The sequence below is a fragment of the Ursus maritimus genome, unplaced genomic scaffold (assembly GCF_017311325.1).
Source record: "Ursus maritimus isolate PB19 unplaced genomic scaffold, ASM1731132v1 scaffold_10, whole genome shotgun sequence".
NCBI lineage: Eukaryota > Metazoa > Chordata > Mammalia > Carnivora > Ursidae > Ursus > Ursus maritimus.
In genome coordinates, this window is record NW_024423344.1 from 28826513 (window position 1) to 28845898 (window position 19386).

General features: G+C 36.8%; 1 protein-coding gene across 1 annotated transcript in view; it reads left to right on the plus strand.

Moving 5' to 3' along the window:
• VWA8 (von Willebrand factor A domain containing 8) overlaps nucleotides 1–19386 on the plus strand; it is a 336899-nt gene that overhangs the window by 35683 nt on the left and 281830 nt on the right. The window contains exons 3-5 of the mRNA XM_040623208.1: nucleotides 2979–3109; nucleotides 6534–6644; nucleotides 19155–19322. Coding sequence (XP_040479142.1) covers nucleotides 2979–3109; nucleotides 6534–6644; nucleotides 19155–19322 — 410 coding nt within the window. The remainder of the gene's footprint in view (nucleotides 1–2978; nucleotides 3110–6533; nucleotides 6645–19154; nucleotides 19323–19386) is intronic.

Genomic DNA, 19386 nt, shown 5'->3' on the forward strand with positions numbered 1-19386 from the left:
CAGATGCCTTCTGGCCGGCATAGAGTGGTGGCAGTATTGCCCCTACTTGAGAACCACTGTTGAGTGGCAAGAGTAAAGAAAGGATTGCTGAGAATTGTCAGATGTGCCTTCTGCCAGTGGTTCTCAACACATGAGGGTCATGCTGAGTGGAAGGCACTCCTGTGAGCATACTCAGGATTATACTCAGTTCCCACTTTAAATAACTCTTTCTCTTCTACTCAAGAAAGTACATGGTATATAAACTGCTCTGTAATTAGAGATATAATTGATTCTTCACGAGTTTGCTAAAAAAAAATTAAATTATTCCTAAACCTCAGCACTTTATTGATACTGACAAGTTGTGAGGGGCAGCCCTCACATTTGATTAGGAACTGCTGCCTTTAACTTTAAAAAAAGTCTTGAAAATGTATATAGTTCCAAGGTCAAGGCATTCAAAATGGAATGGAACTATACAGAACTAAATGGAGACTATAATTATGAACAGTTACAAATAGTTATAAATAATAAACAGTGGGAGGAAGCCGAAGAGACCTACTTGGCTATACCTTCTAGAACTTTGGAAATGTCGTATTTTAAATAGGCAAGTCTGGGTAATGGAAGGTCAGGCACATTGCCAAAGCTAAATACAAAGGAGTGACACCAAACTGTAAGAACAGCGCAGAGAGGGCCTGTGGCCAAAGTAAGCTGAGATTTGTGAAAACATAAGGAAAAAGAAATCCCAAAAGTGTTTATGTTTTTAATTATGTATTTGATATTGGCGTAAGAAGAGGTAGCAGATCTGTGGGATAGGGAACATCGTTTGATTTTATGATAGAGAAATTAGAGCTTCTTAACTCTTACCTTGTGTCATCCTTACACAGCAAGCAGACTGGCTCATCTTGAAGTACGAAAGAGTAAACTATATATCACAAAGATGGATTTACGGCCTAAAGTGGGAAAGAAAATAGTTTAAGTGGACATTTGATAGTTACAAATGAAGTTGAATCTCCAGTCTCAGGTGAATCGCTTCCATAACATCCTGAAACTCCTTGGTAGATTCTCAAAGGTAGATTCTATATAAATTAGAGCAATGTGTTTCAATCTGTTTTTCATTATTGCTCATCTAAGGACATTTAGCCCCCATTGTCTTTCCCCAATCTCATGAAATGTTATATACCTCAGATATACTATATGTTTTTACGTACAGTATCCCTTTAGTGGACAACAGACCATTGTAATATCTAAGAATTTTTTTCAACCCCTCTTCCAAGGACCAGTTTTTGCCCCCTTGGGGGTGATACGCTCCCTGTGCATGTTGTAGAGGACTCATAGAGGACAGGAGAGAAGCCAGGCACCTCCACTTAGGTGATGAGTCTCTGATTTTCAGACACAAAGGCACTTGGTTTGGGGAAATTAGAAGTTGCTTTAGTGTGATCCCAGTGACATGACAAACCAACCAGGCTGCCCCCCAAACCTTGTTCTTGATCATGTCACCATGATAAAGGAAATCAGCAATTTATCTTTATTTTTTCCAATGGTTAAGTGTTAGCTTTGTGGGTGGGGTGGGGATAGACTGGTAAAGTTGTGCTGTTGGGGTTGGTGGGGGAAGCACAGCTTTAGCTTTGGCAAGTGTTCTTAGTTTGATCTTTGCATTCTTTCATGACCTCACTGAGTGGTTAAATAAAGGGTAAAAAATATGGAATATATTCAGTACATATAAAGGACTTGTAGGAGATATGTATGTGTTTATGTGTAAAATGCAACACAATAATAAAGGAAACACTAACCCACATCAAATTTAGAAACTAGAATATTATCAAAAACCATTGAAACTCTCCATGAGAATCTCTCTGATTGCCCTGCCCCAGTATCCATTATCCTGAATTTATCATTCTCTTGCTTTTTTGCTTCTCAAGCACTGTTTGATTACATATGTATGGATTTCTCATGAATTCAATTTGCTAGTTTATTGAGAATTATCAAAATAGTATCATGAGATTTATTCTGTGACTTAATTTTTTTCACGGAATACTCTATCTTCTAAGAGTTTTAAACATATTATTGGAAGTAGTGGTAGTTCAGTTCTGTTTTTGTTGTTATGTAGTATTCCTTTATGTGCATTTTATCCATTTCCAGTCTACAGTTGTATTTTTATTTTTTTAAGAATGAGTAAGTTTTCTTTTTCTTTGCTATATTCAGTTTTATTTTGAATAGCATTCTGTGAGTATTCCATCTGTCTCCTGATGTATAAGGGCAAGAGTGTTTCTTGGATACCTAGGAATGCACTTCCTAGGTCACTGGGTGATTTACAAATCCTTTATATAATAATAAATTAATTATATTAATTCAAACATTTATAAAATCCTTAGGCAGAAGATGAGCAGATTAATGGGTGATTTAATAGTAGACTTAGAAGGGCATTGGAATGAAGTAGTCTTTTATTCCCAAGGATTGGTGTAGAAGAATAAACTTAAATTCTGAAAATGTTAAGTCATTTAACCTTCTCACTGTGAAGTTTGGGAGATCTCACAACCTATTGCCAACTAAAGTTACAGTTTCCTTCAATTTTTCAAGACTGTGATAATCATTAATTGTCTGGGATGATTTGATCATGTCCCCTTTTTAGAGCAAAAGCATTGGACTATAAAATTGTGATAAAGTAATGATTCTAGTGCCTTAAATCACCCTTGAAAATCACTTTTATTTCTTTAGTGACACAGATGATCATTCAAGTGTTCTTAAAAGCTTTTAAATGTGGGACTATGTGATTCCTTGTGAGATCCTAAACTTTATCATGTTTTAACATTGATAACAATGGTTTTATTGTAAAGCAGGGTGAGAATTCACCAAGTGTATGTATCAATGAATGTGTGTGTGTATACACATAGATAGATACGCTTTTTAAAATATAGTATACTAAATGCATTGATTGCTTGGAGATTTATATTATAAGTAGTAGTCTGATTTGCATTTCGTTTTATCTTTTTTTCCCCTTGAAGTTTCAGACTCTGTGGCTCAGTCTGTAATTCAGCATCTAAGATGGATAATGCAGAAGGATCTTTTGGGACAAGATGTCTTTCTAATAGGACCTCCTGGGCCTCTTCGACGCTCTATTGCTATGCAGTACCTGGTGAGCAATCAATTCTTATGGATTTCTAAGGATCTTAACTTGGATTAGTTATGCTCTAAAATAAATTAAGAATTTACAAAAATATCAGGATTATTCATTACTTGAAAAAATTTTCATGTTGATCCGTTTAATAAAGAGTTTGGAATAAGTATTCTGGGAAGCAAATGTACATTTATCTTTCATAGCTTTAGGAAATTTTTTGCTGCAACCAGAAAGTTCTCAACTTCTGGTAAAAAAAAGAAATGCACATTCAGGCAATGAGTGGCAGATAGGATCATAAACTCTGAGATTACAAAACAAAACTCAGTTTTATATTATTCAGGGAATATTCTTTTATCTCAGATCCACATTCTAAAAAGCTGAATAATTCTCTTGACTTTTTGATGTTATATGGTCTCTAAAGGGAGCCCATAGTTTGTAAATTATCTCTTATGTGTTACACGCTTTTTTCCCTTTAAATAGTTGAGAAAACAAGTTTATTAAATAGCTCACTGAAGCTTTATCCAGCTAGTAAATGATGGAGCTGGACTTCAGATCCTCTCTCTGACCTCTTATCCTCTTAAATGTTTGTAGTTCTCTGAGCACAGTGCGAAGTGAATTGAAATATTAAAATCTCAACACAGATTAAAAAAATTGTGCAGGACTTTTTTCCTACTTTGCCAGCATTAATTGGCATTGTTCTATTGAGGGGAGAAGAATGCTATCAGATGAAGTTGTTCTGTCTGAAGATATTTTTTAGGATGAAGAGAAGAACTTTGTTTTTAGTTTCCTTGTGTTACTTGATATTAAAGAATTGATTTCTGTGCTATTGAAATATGCTTTGTGTACTCTTATTTCAGTGGTAGATTTATTTCGGTACTTCTAAAACCATGTAGGGTGAGGATGATAAAAATACGATGGACCAATCAGAACTTAACTCTTAGAACCCATACTTTTCATATCTTTTATTTGTTCCTAGAACCAGCTTGTGAGGTATAATGGGTCATTGTAGTATTATCCTCATTTTATTAATAAACAAGGCAAGGGGCACCTGGGTGGCTCAGTCCTTAAGCGTCTGTCTTTGGCTCAGGGCGTGATCCGGGCGTTCTGGGATTGAGCCCCCATCAGGCTCCTCCACTGGGAGCCTGCTTCTTTCTCTCCCACTCCCTCTGCCTGTGTTCCCTCTCTCGCTGGCTGTCTCTCTCTCTGTCAAATAAATAAATAAAATCTTTAAAAAACAAAACAAAACAAAAAATAAACAAGGCAAAAGTGGCTTGTCTAGAAATGCCGAGTCAGCTACCGAGAATCCACTCTACCTGGTTCATTTCAATGACCACACTATCTCACTTTGATTTCGTTTCTGGCAAGACTGTGAAGCTTGTTAGGAATGTGGAATGAGAAAGGCTGGGAGATTACAGGAGTCTTGTTGGTTCAAAAATGCAATCTAAGTCTGTCAGTGTGAAACCTGTATCTTAAAACCCCACAAACTTTAAATTATACAACAGAGCTGAGGCAGCTTTAGGATGTGGAAATACACATAAGAGAACTTACTAGTCTAAGCCTCCTTGCAAACTCTGCATGTCGGTACTGTTGCCATTAGATACAAGATGCTATGCTCAGTAATATCCATAGTCTTTACAGGCAGAGGTTTTGGGGCAAGCCTACTGAACCAATGAGAAAGGAAGTAGAAATAATTTGATAGCTGTGTTTATTTTATATTTAATTCATATAGAAGGAGTTTTATAGATAGCTCCAAAAAAACTCAGCAGACCCCCGCTGCCTCCTCCCTCTGCTGCTCCCGGTGCTGTTGGTGAACTTGCTGCCACCCTCTCTGGGAAGCAGCAACTGGGGAGATTTCAGTGCTTGTCTGGCCTGAGGAAGAATCCCAGGAAGCCATCAAGACTGAGGATAATATTCTCGGTGTGGCAATTCAGAGTGTTACTCTGGTACAGTTTAACAATAAGAGGTATGTACGACTTTGTCAGCCAGTTTCGACAGGGTTTTTCATTGATCCCATTCATCCAATCGGTGAAACAGACATGATGGTACCTGCGATGTGTTCCAGAAGCAAGAAGGAGGTATCTGCTAACAAGAGAAGTTGCTGCTTTAGTCCAAAAGTGTACTTTCACAGGCAGTTCATTCTGATTTAGAAAAATATTGTTTGGTATCACCACATCTTCACCACTATATGTGTGTTTTCTCTATTTAAAATGTTTTCTTCTTTCCATACGTACTTAAATTTACAGGTGTATGGGAACAGGCATATATTATAAAAACAAAATGAAAACGATACTATATTTTCATCAACATCACATGGAGATAAGGCAGAGGGAAAAAATCCTGTTGTATGGACATATCTTCTTTTTTTTTTTTTTTTTTTTTAAAGATTTTATTTATTTGACAGAGAGACAGCCAGCGAGAGAGGGAACACAGCAGGGGGAGTGGGAGAGGAAGAAGCAGGCTCCCAGCGGAGAAGCCCGATGTGGGGCTCGATCCCAGAACGCTGGGATCACGCCCTGAGCCGAAGGCAGACGCTTAATGACTGCACCACCCAGGCACCCCCTGGACATAGTGTCTTTTACCATGAATGGCATGCTTATTCAATTTTCTTCTTTATACGGCAGTAAATTAATTTATTCTTCCTGTTTAATAACAAGATATTGTATGCTTATTCAACTGGAGAGCATCAGTGTTTTTAATTCAATGTTGTAAAACCAAGGATAATGTTAAAAACTTTTTGTATATAATTGTCACATGCAGGGCAAAATGACGTTAGGGATGGATAAATTAAAAGAAATGAATTCTGGATGGTTTCCCCTTCAAACCAAAAGTGTTTGTTTTCTGTGAAAGAATTCTTTTTTCCCTCTCCTCCTTCCCTTCCTCCTTTCATCCTTCTTGTCCTTCCTGAATAGCTGTGTTTGTTTTCCTTCCCCCTTCTGTTGACCTTCTTATAGGTATTTACCTTATTTTCACACTGGGTAAAGTGTGAACCCAGTATATCACATACAGTTGGTCAACACTGGCTAATGGACTAAATTAATTTAGATGCCCTTTAAAAAAAAGGTGAACATTACTTACTGAAATGACTATCATTTGTGAAAAAACTAAGTCAGCAAGTTATCACTCATGATATTTGAAAAGAATTCTATAAAAGATAGTACGATTTAGAAGATCTGAGTATGACTGTTGCTTAAGAAGTAAATAATTATTAAGTCATAAACTATTGGATGCAGCAAAAGTAGAGCTCTGAGGAGAGATACAGGCATGTTTTAATTAATGCTCAATGTTTTGCATTTTTCTCAAAGCTAACACTCAGAAGATTTTAATTCAGAATTACATTTAAAATGCTCTTCTCTAGGGCAGTGACATTGTCGGATAACTGGCTCCAAAACGTATGTTGGGAATTTGATTTAATTTTGGAACCATTTCATTCTCTGCACTCCAGGAGCTGACCAAGCGGGAAGTTGAGTACATTGCCCTATCGAGGGACACCACTGAAACCGATCTCAAACAACGTCGAGAGATCCGAGCAGGCACAGCTTTTTACGTTGATCAGGCAAGTTCTTATCACACTCCAACACAGGACTGTTTAGTCCAGGTCTATGCAAAATTGATTTTTAAAGTAGAAAGAGATAGCTCATGTGATAGCAGAAGATAATGTACTGTGCTTTCTCTAGACAGATTTAATTTAGATTTTTGGTTTTCCTGTTCTTGGAAATGCCTTTTTAGTTTAGCACGAAATAAAACACTGTAGATGAAATTAGTGGTTCTAAAATGTTATCTGAAGATCAATATGCTGATTTCTTAATATTTAATTGCTTCCTAGTAGTTGCACATAGAAATTTGAATTTTTAAAAAGCAATTAAGGAGATTTCAATGCAGGAAATTCCCTAGCACATTTAGAAAAGTATTCTCGATCTAAAAGTCAGGTAGGTAAAGGTATATTAAACATAGTGAAATTAAATATATACTTCCAGTAACTACAGCTTTTTGGGGGGCAGGGGGAGGTTCTTAGGTGCAGATTACGAACTAAGATAATATTTTATCAATATTATAATGAAGCTTGTTGAACATTTCTTCAAACGTGGTTTAAAATATTAAAGGGCAGAGATCTTATATCAGCAACTCATAGAGGAAAGATTTCAAATGTCTAAGAAATTCATGATAAGATGCTTTGTTTTCTCGTTTACAAAAATAAAAATTAAAACATGAATGAGCTGTTGTTTTTCTTTCACCTCTTGTATTAGCGAAGATTAAAGAATCTGCTAATGTCCATTGTTGATGGGGAAGAAGGGATGAAGAAATAGCATTGCTGATGTAATTTTGAAAGAAAATTTGGCAATATCTAGCAAAAGAAATTAAATATATTTGGACTCAGCAGTTATGTTTCTGGCAATTTTTCTTCCAAATGCTATTCATGTAAAGGATGCAACAGTATTTATTGGAGCATTGTTTGCTATCATATAAAACTGTAAGTGAAAAATGTAATTATATTTAGGAGGGGTGCCTGGGTGGCTCAGTCAGTTAAGCGTCTGACTCTTGATTTCGGCTCAGTTCATGATCTCAGGGTTGTGAGATCAAGTCCTGCATCGGACTCCTTGCTGGAGTTTGCTTGAGATTCTGTCTCTCCCTCTGCCTTTACCCCTTCCCCCATCTCTGTCTTTCTGTCTCTCCCTCTCTTAAAAAAAAAAAAAAAAAATTAGGAAACTGGTTAAACTAGTTAAATAAATAACAGTAAGTAGAATTCTCTATAGCCATTAAAAAGAATGTAGTAATAGGAAAGAAGTCCAGGATAAAGCATAAAAATGACATTGCAAGACAGCATATGTAATATGATCCTATTTGTGGTAAAAAGAAATATGTAAATGTTTGTGTATATGTTGGAAATTTCCAGAAGGATATACAAGAATCAGTTAACAGAGCTTACCTCTGTGGAAATGTGACCCGGCATCTGGGATGGGGCGAGGAAGGAATTTTCATAGTCCTCTAAATTTGAAGCTTCCTCATGAGCACACTATTACTTTATAGTTAAAAGAGTATACATTTAACCCTTGAACAATGAGTGGGTTAGGGTTGCTGACCCCTGAGCAATCAAAAATCAGCATATAAATTTTGGCTCCCCTAAAACTTAACTACTAATAGCCTACTGTTGACTGGAAACCTTACCAATAACAAACAGTCAATTAATGTATTTTGTGTATTATATGTATTATATACTGTATTCTTAAAATAAACTAAGAGCATCACAAAGAAAACACATTTATAGTACTAAACTATATTGAAAAAAATCTGTAGATAAGTGGACCCATCCAGCTCAAATGTGTTATTCAAGGGTCAAGTTATTTTAAGTGTAAAAAACCACTGAAAGATTTTTGGAGCCCAGGATATTCACATTGTCTTATAGATTACTTATTAGTTACAAAAGGAAAAATATACTTAAGATGAGGAGATTTGGTCGTCACCGCCTTGAAGGGTGGTGATCACACTTAGCATCATGGAGTGAGAAAATCTGAGACGTTTACATTTCCAATTAAAAAGTAATCCTTTGTGGATGAAGCCCAGAAGTATATTTTAAAGAAATCTGTTTTATTCACGTAATGCCAAGGTTCACTTTATACGTTATTTCCAATTACACGTGGAGAAATATACCTTTACAACGCCTGCTTCTTTTCTGAATCTAGTGAGGCCAAGAGTAAGGAGCTGGGGAGGGAGCATAGAAAACTGAGACTACAGGCTAAGTAGTGGAGAGGAGATGGGAACAGATAGATAGATAGATTGATTGATTCATTTATGTATTTAAAAGATTTTATTTATTTATTTCAGAGAGAGAGAGACCATAAGCAGGGGGAGGGGGAGAGGGAGAAGCAGGCTCCTGGCTGAGCAAGGAGCCCAGTGCAGGGACCCTGGGCTCATGACCTGAGCCAAGGGTAGACACTTAACTGACTGAGCCACCCAGGAGCTCAGGTGGAAACAGATTTAATGACACCGAAAGAACTGGCTGTTTGGTAGAGTGTGGATTTAAAAACATATTTTTTGAATGAATTTTATATCTGGATTCTTGTTGCAATGCAAATAGTGTGGAAGAGAAAGTGGACTTTTACATGTTTATTATTTTAAAGGCGCCTGAATACTTTGTATTTCTTGAAACATAAAGTTATTTAGATAATACTGTGTAATATTATACTCTCCCTGCCATTCTAAAAAGCATATTTTTGGATGATACCTATTTTATAGTTTATAAAATATTTAAAGTGCTATTATAAATGTATGGTAATATCTTATACTTTATGTTTTCTTGGCAAATCCTGCTTGTTATGATGAACATCTGTTATTTGGGATGTAATGCACAGACACCTTTGGAGCCTGTGATTGTGGCATAGGAACATTGGTCCTTTTCCTAAGTTACTTCAGATTATTTGTTGAGATTGTATCTGATTTTCGTATTTTTTCTTCTGTCTCTTAATATTCTTTGTTATTTGTTCATCATCAGATAATAACAGTTCCTTGCTTACACCCATGCAATCCTATCACACCCAGAATAAAATCCAAACCCTTTAATATGGCCTACAATACTCTACAGGACCTAATCTTGTCTACCTCAGCTCCTTTCCCTCTTTCCCTTGCTTTCTAGGCTCCTGCTACGTGGCCTTGTTCTCTTAAAAATAGATCAAATGCTTTCCAGCCTCAGAGCCTTTGTGTTTAATATTTCCTCTGCCTGGTATGATCTTCTCCCAGATCTGTATATTCCTGCCTCCTCATCATTCAGATTATAAATTCTCAGAACATTTTAGTAATCACTGATGATGCCCACCCCCTTCCACATATACAGTGCTATCATATTACACAATGTAATCTTCAGAGTACCTATCAATATCTGAATTTACCTAATTATTTCTGTGTTTCCGTATTTAATTCTGCATTCCCTACCAGAATATAACTTTCTTATTTATCTTTGGCACCTAAAAACTGTCTGGAAGATAATTGGCACTTATATTTGATGATAGATTTCTCCTTTGGATAATCAGTCTTGTTAAAATTTTAAGTTAACTAAGAATAAATAGGTTCTGATTAAGACCAGGGGGCACTCCAATGGAAAAGGTATTTATCTTTTTGACATCTGTTTTGAGTCATCAGAGTGAATAGTTCCCATCTGAATTCTAGATAGATGAAGTTGCCAATTGATTACCAGCTTGTCATATGTTTGTTAGACCAAAAGGTCTTTATTTTCTTTGGAAATTTATTTTATTTGTTTAATATTCTTAACCATAATAACAGAACAATAAGAATAATAAATATTCTTAATTTGATGTCTGGGATCAAAGGAGAGGCAGTAACTTCATTCACCAGTAGGTGATGGCTCTAATCTAGGTGGGCCAACATAGGTGAAAAAATGCCTGTGGCCATCTGGTGGGTGCTGGGAGAGAAAGTTCGGATTATTCGTTGTCCCTGATGCATACACATGTGACCGATGTTCAGGTAATTACTAATTGACTTTTCAGTTGGAAACCTTGGCAAAACCCCCACTTCCGGGGGTGCCTGGGTGGCTCAGTCGTTAAGCTTCTGCCTTCGGCTCAGGGCGTGATCCCAGGATTCTGGGATTGAGCCCCGCATCAGGCTCCCTGCTCCGCTGGGAGCGCTGGGAGCCTGCTTCTTCCTCTCCCACTCCCCCTGCTTGTGTTCCCTCTCTCACTGTCTCTCTCTCTCTCTCAAATAAATAAATAAAATCTTAAAAAAACAACAACAACCCAATTCCTAGTTGAGGGACATGACTATCAACCTCTTCACCTATTTTCATGCAAAGTTAAGGATGATTGATGAGGGATTAAACTGAACTGCTACTCCTGAAGGTTAGAATTAGGTTAGTAATTCTACAGTAGGGAATTTGTACTTTCTTTCAAAATAATTTTTATTTTTTCTGATTAATAATATTATAAATGCTTTTTATAGTTATGTGTGTATTAATATCATACATGCTTTTTTTTTTTTTAAGATTTTATTTATTTATTTGATAGAAAGACAGCCAGTGAGAAAGGGAACACAAGCAGGGGGAGTGGGAGAGGAAGAAGCAGGCTCCCAGTGGAGGAGCCTGATGTGGGGCTCGATCCCAGGACCCTGGGATCACACCCTGAGCTGAAGGCAGACACTTAACAATTGAGCCACCCAGGCGCCCCCTATCATAAATGCTTTTTATAGATATACATACTATGTATAGAGAGAATTTCTTATGTGTTTATCAAAATGATTGCTATGTGTTAGGCATTGCCTAGGTGCAGTGAGCAAAAGAAACAAATTCTCGTCATCGTAGAGCTTTTTAAAAAATATTTTGTTTATTCATTTTTAGAGCACACACACGCACACTTGAGCGGGGACATAGCAGTGGGGGGAGGAGCAGAGGAAGAGGGAGAGAGAGAATCTTAAGGAGGCTCCATGCTCAGCAGGGAGCCTGAGCCTGGTATGGGGCTCAATCTCACAACCCTGAGATCCTGACTTGAGCCGAAACCAGGAGTCCTTCGCTTAACTGACTGAGCCATCTAGGCACCCCATAGAGCTTATGTTTCAATGGGGGAAACAAAACCATAGTAAAGAACTATAGTATAATAAAGTAAACGCTAACGGGCATCAGGAAGAATATACAAATTACCTTTATCTTCCCCTTCAAGACGGACAGTGTAAATATTTTCTATTATACCTATATGCATATCTACTTAGTCATGTACAATAATTTTTGCAAAAATTGTATACCATGTTTATAAAGTTTTATAGTCTGCTTTTTAAAAAACCTGATATTTTATCAGGAGTATCTTCCTATGACACTAGATATTCCTCAAAAATATAATTTTTAGTGTCCATACAATACTTCGTCAAATAGATGTGCTATTATTTATTTTAACATTCCCATTTTATCCACATTCCCATGTTGTTGGTAATTTAGGTTCTTTCTACGTTTTCACTATTATAAATAAGGCTTTGGTAAATATTGTACTTATATTGTGTAATCTCTGAGTATTTTGTACATTTGAATGTTAGAAGTATAACCACTCATCAAAAGTTCTAGGCATTTTCAAGAATAATTCAAGAATAATATATATTGTCAAATTGCTTTTCGGAAACGGTGTTCCAACTCACACTTTCATCAGTACGCTATGCATGATTACCTCATGGATTCTTGTCAGCACTGGGTATTTCTTTGTATGTACTTTGCCAAATTAATAGGCTTTAATTTGCATTAAAAAATTACTAAGCAGGCTGAATCTTTTTAATATGTTTATTGGCTGTTGCTACTTTAAGATGTCAATGAATTGAGTGGATGTGGAAAAGGAGAAGGGTACTGATGAAGTAATTTATAGTCCGTTAAGAAAATGTTGAAATTTACACTATGCTTGTATATGTATTTGCCAAAACTTGTCCACTTGTTCATGTAAAGGTAATATAAGTATTTTTTATACAATTACCTTGCTAAGCGGATTACAGATTAAGCTTTTAAAAAAGAATTGGTTAAAGAAGAGAAATAAGAAAACTTATATGATTGGTCTTTTGATATCCATGGAGACATAAGGAGACTAAAAGATATTTTGCTACCACATTACCTTTCATTTGCTTCAGAAGATAAAATAGGGGTGCCTGGGTGGCACAGCGGTTAAGCGTCTGCCTTCGGCTCAGGGCGTGATCCCAGCGTTCTGGGATCGAGCCCCACATTAGGCTCCTCCGCTGTGAGCCTGCTTCTTCCTCTCCCACTCCCCCTGCTTCTGTTCCCTCTCTCGCTGGCTGTCTCTATCTCTGTCGAATAAGTAAATAAAATCTTTAAAAACAAACAAAAAAAGAAGATGAAATAACCTGAAAAAAATCTAAATCATTGTTATTCTAACCCTTTACAATTCTATAATGTACTTTTTCCTCCTTACCTTACTTGTTGACATTCTTTTTATTAATTATTTATTGCCGTGTGACTCCAAAGAGGTTAGTGGAAGACTTTAAATAAATAGAAAATTGCCTACATTAATCAAGTATGAACCAATATAAATTAACTAAAGCACAAATGAATTACATTTCAGCTTTAATGTCTTACTGAAAGGACACACTGAAGACAATTTGGGGAATAGAAAGAGAGGATGGGGAAGTTAAATGACTTTCTTTAACTTTTCCTAAGCCAGGAACTCTTTTCAGGTTAGAATCTTGTTAATTTGTTTGACAGAACACCGTGCAGTTCCATAATGTATGATATACATATTTAATGTTAAGCATAAAAATGCACTTTAAATAATTACATAGTATTTTAATGTCTTCTCTTCTGGTTGGGATTATTCTTTTTTTTTTTTTTTGGATTTTATTTATTTATTTGAGAAAGAGAGAGAGAAAGAGTGCACACAAGGGGGGGCGCGGGAGGGCAGAGGGAGAGGAAGAAGCAGACTCCCTGCTGAGCAGGGAACCTGAGGCTGGCTGGTTGTCAGGATTCTGAGATTATGACCTGAGCCAAAGGCTGACTGCTTAATCCACTGAGCTACCCAGTCACTCCTGTTTGGAATTCTTCTTCTTCTTCCCTTTTTTTTTTTTTTTTTTAAGATTTTATTTATTTATTTGACAGAGAGACAGCGAGAGAGGGAACACAAGCAGAGGGAGTGGGAGAGGGAGAAGCAGGCTTCCCGCTGAGCAGGGAGCCCTACTAGAGGCTGGATCCCAGAACGCTGGGATCATGACCTGAGCGGAAGGCAGATGCTTAACAACTGAGCCACCCAGGCACCCTGTTTGGAATTATTCTTGATTCTCTCTTATTAATAGAAAAAAATAAGGGTTAACCTTTTTTTAATGCACTGCTTAAATATTATAGGTCATCAAAAGTAACTCCTAATAAATTGAATAACAGTGCTATTGATTAGAAAATAAGATTTCTATTTTGTTAAAATGCGTTTTACTTATTTTAGCAAATAGGGAAAAACATTTACTTGTAAACTTAATCCTACTTTTGGATGCTGAACCTACTTTCAGTGTAACCACTGTTAAAATTAAAAAGTTGTATTTCAGAAGTTCATTGATTAAGTATTTGGAATTTGGAAAGCATGACCTGTAGAAACAAGGCTGTTAAGAGTGTCTGAATTCTGTTACTTGCACCAGACCCTTTACAGCCATATTGTTATAATATATTCTAATTGTCACTTGGACAGTTGGAGAAGATCTCTCTTTTTATTCTGGCCTCTGTGTTAGTCAGAACTCAGGCCTTGGCTCCTTACCATGTTGCCATCTTGCTCAGGCCAACTCTTGTGTATTCATTTAATGTTAACTGTTTGACAGATTTATATAATTCATTTGAAAAATCAGGGCACGTAGTATAACACTCTAGGTTAACTATACTGGAATTTGAAATAGATTTAAAAATCAAGGCATAAGAACAACGTTTATTGAGACCTCTGTTGTGCTAGGTGCTTTATATGATTGCAGCTAATCCTCAAAACATCCTTAGGAGGGAGATGACTTCCCCATCTTATAGGTAAAGTAACTGAGTCTTAGAGGGCCATGGTCATACAACTGATAAATAGTAGAGGTGGAATTTGAACCAGGATCTGTCCAGTTCCGAAGTTTAGGTTCTTTGTGTCATAATGCTGTTTCTCTGAAAGAGCAATGATGATGATGATGATGATGGCCACCATGACTACAAGGATGATAGTATCGATAATAATGACAGCTAATCATTTCGTAAAGTTTTACTGTGAGCCAGAGGTTATCTTGGTTAATCTTCATCATAATCTGTGAGATAAGCACCGTAAGTAGTCTGGCTTTAGAAAGAAATGGAAGCTCAGAGAGGTAGAGTAGCCTAAATTACCCGTAGCAGGTAAGTGGTAGAGCACTGAAAGATCAGTCTGATCCTATCCTGATACTTTAAAATAAAGAACCTAAAATTTAATTATTTTTGTTTTTCTTCGGCTTCCTCAGTGCTATTATACTATAGCCATTCTGAATCATTTGAAGCTCTTTGGAATCTATTTTCATTAAATCATGGTTATATCAATAGTAATTTCTATTTTTATGGGTACAATAGCTTTAAATTTCCTTTCCAGTACTGCTTTCTTTCATAAATAGTGACATTGTACAATACCCCTTGAGGATATTCTCATTTAGTAAATGAGGACACAGACCTCCAGATTAATTGTTTGCCTAAGGTCTTTTATCAAATCAGAAGCAAATCTAGAACAGGGGCTTAGACAGTTTTTGATTTTTAGGTCATGCAGCATCTTTTATCTTGAAACCCTTCATGCCTACATGTTGGGTTGTTAAAGCTGTGGTATGGTTTGTCCAGAAGGATCTTGCTTCATTTTTTCTGATTTCTATTTGAGAAAATCAGGTCTCTGGAAGTTCTATAGCTTGAAGGGCAGGAAAGGATCCCATGGTTGATGTAATTTCTTCTTTGAATAACGATCACAAGTATTCATTCCACTTAAAATATATATGTACCGCTCCCTTCTTTTTTTAAGATTTCAAGAGAAAAAGTATGCCACCATTACTTTATTTAAAAATCTGTATAGAAAATTTGTGAAATAGGTAGCCTAAATCATTCATGCTGACAGTTAAACTTGTTCTCTTCTCTTCTCTTATAACAAGTGTGGGCATAGATAACTATTATCCTTTAATATAAAAATTCTTCCTAAACTTACATAACAGCATCTTTTAACTGAGCTGTTACATTTTTATTCCATAAACACTAAAAGCCTTCTGTGAGCCAGTTTTGCACCAGGATGACAAAAAAGGCAGGGTTCTCACCCCTTGAGGACCTGAGAATCTTGCTGGGGAGATAAAACAGGCATATGGGAGAGCTAGGAGAACTTGAGCATTGTGCCTCCACACTTAGGAGCTGAAAAAACAGAGGGCAAAGGGAGTATCGATGCAGGCGGGATAAGATGTTTGGGCCTCTGTTGGGCACAAAACCTGTAACGAGTTTCCTCTCTCCAGCATCTCCAATTAAGTCTGAGACTTATCACATGGTACAATATGTTGTTGATATATTCGAGTAGTTAATAGATTTACCATTCTTCTTTACAAAGGTGACAAGATTGCATTAATAAAGTTTGACAGTACTGATTAAAGTATTTTCATACTTTATACTTTCATACTTTTATAGACTTTTAGAAACAATCAGAAAGCAAGATGATACTGAATTAGTGACTAGTATTATTTCTGTAAATTCAGTGATTCAGATTTTGTTACTAAAAAGTATCTTCTTAAGGTTTTCTCCTTTTAGTCAGTATTCTTGCCTGCATTTAAAACTTTTTATTTACATGTATGTACTAGGTCTATAACCATGTATCCAAAGGGCAAGTCGGAAAGAAAGTTAAAAATCTTGGATGATCCTTTGCATGTTGATTTTTTTTCATTCTTTTTTTCTAAAAAAATATACAACTCTTATAAATTTGTATTCCTCTTATTATAGTCTTATCTTTGGATCCATTTGCACTGTGAAGCATCTATTCTCATTGCCACCCAACTGGTGTGTAAATAAATAATAAGAAAAAAGCTTAGGGGATTTTAAAAAATAATATTCTTAATAAAGTTGAGGTAATGGGGTGCCTGGGTGGCGCAGTCGTTAAGCATCTGCCTTCGGCTCAGGGTGTGATCCCAGCGTTCTGGGATCGAGCCCCACTTCAGGCTCCTCTGCTGGGAGCCTGCTTCTTCCTCTCCCACTCCCCCTGCTTGTGTTCCCTCTCTCGCTGCCTCTCTCTCTCTCTGTCAAGTAAATAAATAAAATCTTTTAAAAAAAATGAGGTAAATTGCATAATCATAGATCTCGTTGTTGAAACAGACTTTTCAGATGGCATGATTCAGTCTCTAACTTCCAGTAGGTAAAATATGATCATCTCGAGCACAACTGAGAACGAGAGATATGGAGATATGGTGCCTGCTACATTTGACTGTTTCAGTAAAATAAACAGGAAATGAAGGAAGGCTCCCATTGAGATGGTGGCAGTGAGGATGGAAGGGGTGATAGATGCATGAACTACTTAGGGGTTACACTTGTGTTGTTTGAGGAATTAGAAAGACTGGATTCTGGGTGGCAGGAGAATCAGTGAGACTTTAATTGAAATCGCCATCAGGAAGAGGGCCTGGTTTGGAAAGAAGTCATATTTGGTCCAGCATGTTAAATTTAAACACCTCTATGGAGATGTTAAAAAGGTGTTTGGAAATGGAAGTGTGGAGATCAAGGGGAGGGTCAGGGTCACATAGTATGTTTCTGAAGAAAGATGAGATAAAGAAAATGAAAAAAATGTTATCTATTGTTATCGTTGCTGTTTACTTAATGTGGCACATAACGTAACACGTGCCAGATAGTGGCTACTCAGTGAACAAGTGAGGATTTGTGGCAGTAGGTTAGAGCTTCGCCAATGAAATAACAAGTGAGAGAAGAGGAGGGGAAAGGTTAAGGGTAGAACATTAGGAAATGCTTGCTCTTGCTCTTGCTCTTGCTTTTTTTTTTTTCCTCAAGAGTACAGGAGTCAGAGGAAGGGCTGGGGAAAGCCAGAGGGAAAACCTAGTTGGCAAATATCTAAGACAGAAGATGAAGCATAAGAGAAGATCAAGGGAAGAGGGTGGGAGGAAAGGAGAACATGAAGACCAAGGAAATACTTGATGTTTGGCTCTTTGATTTTTGGTGCTTGCAAGTGAGCAGTTTCAGTAAAATAAGGGTGATGGAGGCTTATTAGAGACAGTGTGTATGGGACTATTTCTCAAGGGGCTTGAAGATAAAGAGAGGATGTTAAAAGGTATCAGGAGACTGTAGGTTTTCCTAAAGTACAGACGTGTTTGTAGAAGAGACAGAAGTTGAAAATGCAATTAAGAGGTGGGGGTATAGTTGATGGAAGATTTTGGAGGAGGTGGGGGCGGGTACCACGAAGCTCGAGGCAGAAAGGGCTGGCCTTGGAGGGACAGGAGGACTGATTGTCAAAGACAGACATCAGAGCAAAGAAGACACAGAGGGGTTGTGTGATGGAGTGAAGAAAAGTCATGGCATCGCAATTCCGATGACTTTAATCATCAGGTGAAGTACTGGACAAGGTCATAGAAAGATGAAAAAGACTGGAAGCTTGGCTTGGCAATAACTTTTATAAGAAATAAAGAAAATATTTTCTAAGTAGTAGTGACGATTCAGCTGAGGTTGACCAATGTGAATTTGTAGTGGCTTTTCCTCACGTTTTATCACAGGTTTGTAATAGAGCTAATGGGAGGAGCACATGTCCCGTCTCGAGAGCATTGTCATTGTCTTCCCCAACCCATTCCATGGACTCACAAATTAAGTACTTTTTATAACAAGGTTCTTAGAAGAAGCATATTTACTTGGGATTTAGCAATCAGGTAAGAAATGGCATAGTCCTAGTAAAGATAGAACTATCTCATTATTTTTGATAGTGTAGTAGCCCATCCTATTGATTTATTATGGCGTATTTTGCCAATCTTCTAGATTGGCATTTGGGAGTTTTGCAGGGGTTTTTTGGTAATTATAAATCTTTTCGTGTATCAGTGTACATTTTCCTGACTACTCCCTTAAGATAAATTCCTTGAAATACAATTGCTGGATTAATGAACATAGCCATTTAAATTTTTAAAAATGTCTTGCCAAGTTATTCTTCATAAGGTTGTCATTTTGCACATAGACCAACCATGAATGAAAATGCGTTTCCTCTTAACCTTACCAAGACTGGGTATCATTCTTTTTTAATCTTTGCCAATTTGAAGTTCTAAAAATATCTTGTTTTACCCTGTAGCTCTTTGTTAACCACTGAAATGGAAAATATTTTATTCTACTCATTTGCATTTCATAACGATATTATTTATTTTCTTAATCTGAAAAATTCTTTTTATATTAAGCATATTTATTTGGTCTTTGTTATATATGCTACAAACATTCTTTTTCTAAATAGGCACACAACAAATTCTAATGCCTAGTAAAATTAGACTGTGTAATTACTAATTATCTGTGGTTCCATTATTCATTGACCTCTTCTTCATCTACTTGCATTACAAGTAAAATTAGGCCATGCTCTGGCATCTTCCATATTCTCATATTGCTTCTGTCTCTTGGAAATAGTGTGCGGTCCGTGCAGCCACAGAAGGCAGAACCCTCGTTTTGGAAGGCTTGGAAAAGGCGGAGAGGAATGTTCTGCCTGTTTTGAACAACTTGCTGGAAAATAGGGAGATGCAACTCGAGGATGGACGCTTCCTAATGTCTTCAGAGCGTTACGACAAACTTCTCCAAGTAAGAAAAGAAAAACCCAGCTGCTTCGTCTTGGCCACTGAGCTGTGGGTGATGCTGTTTGTGA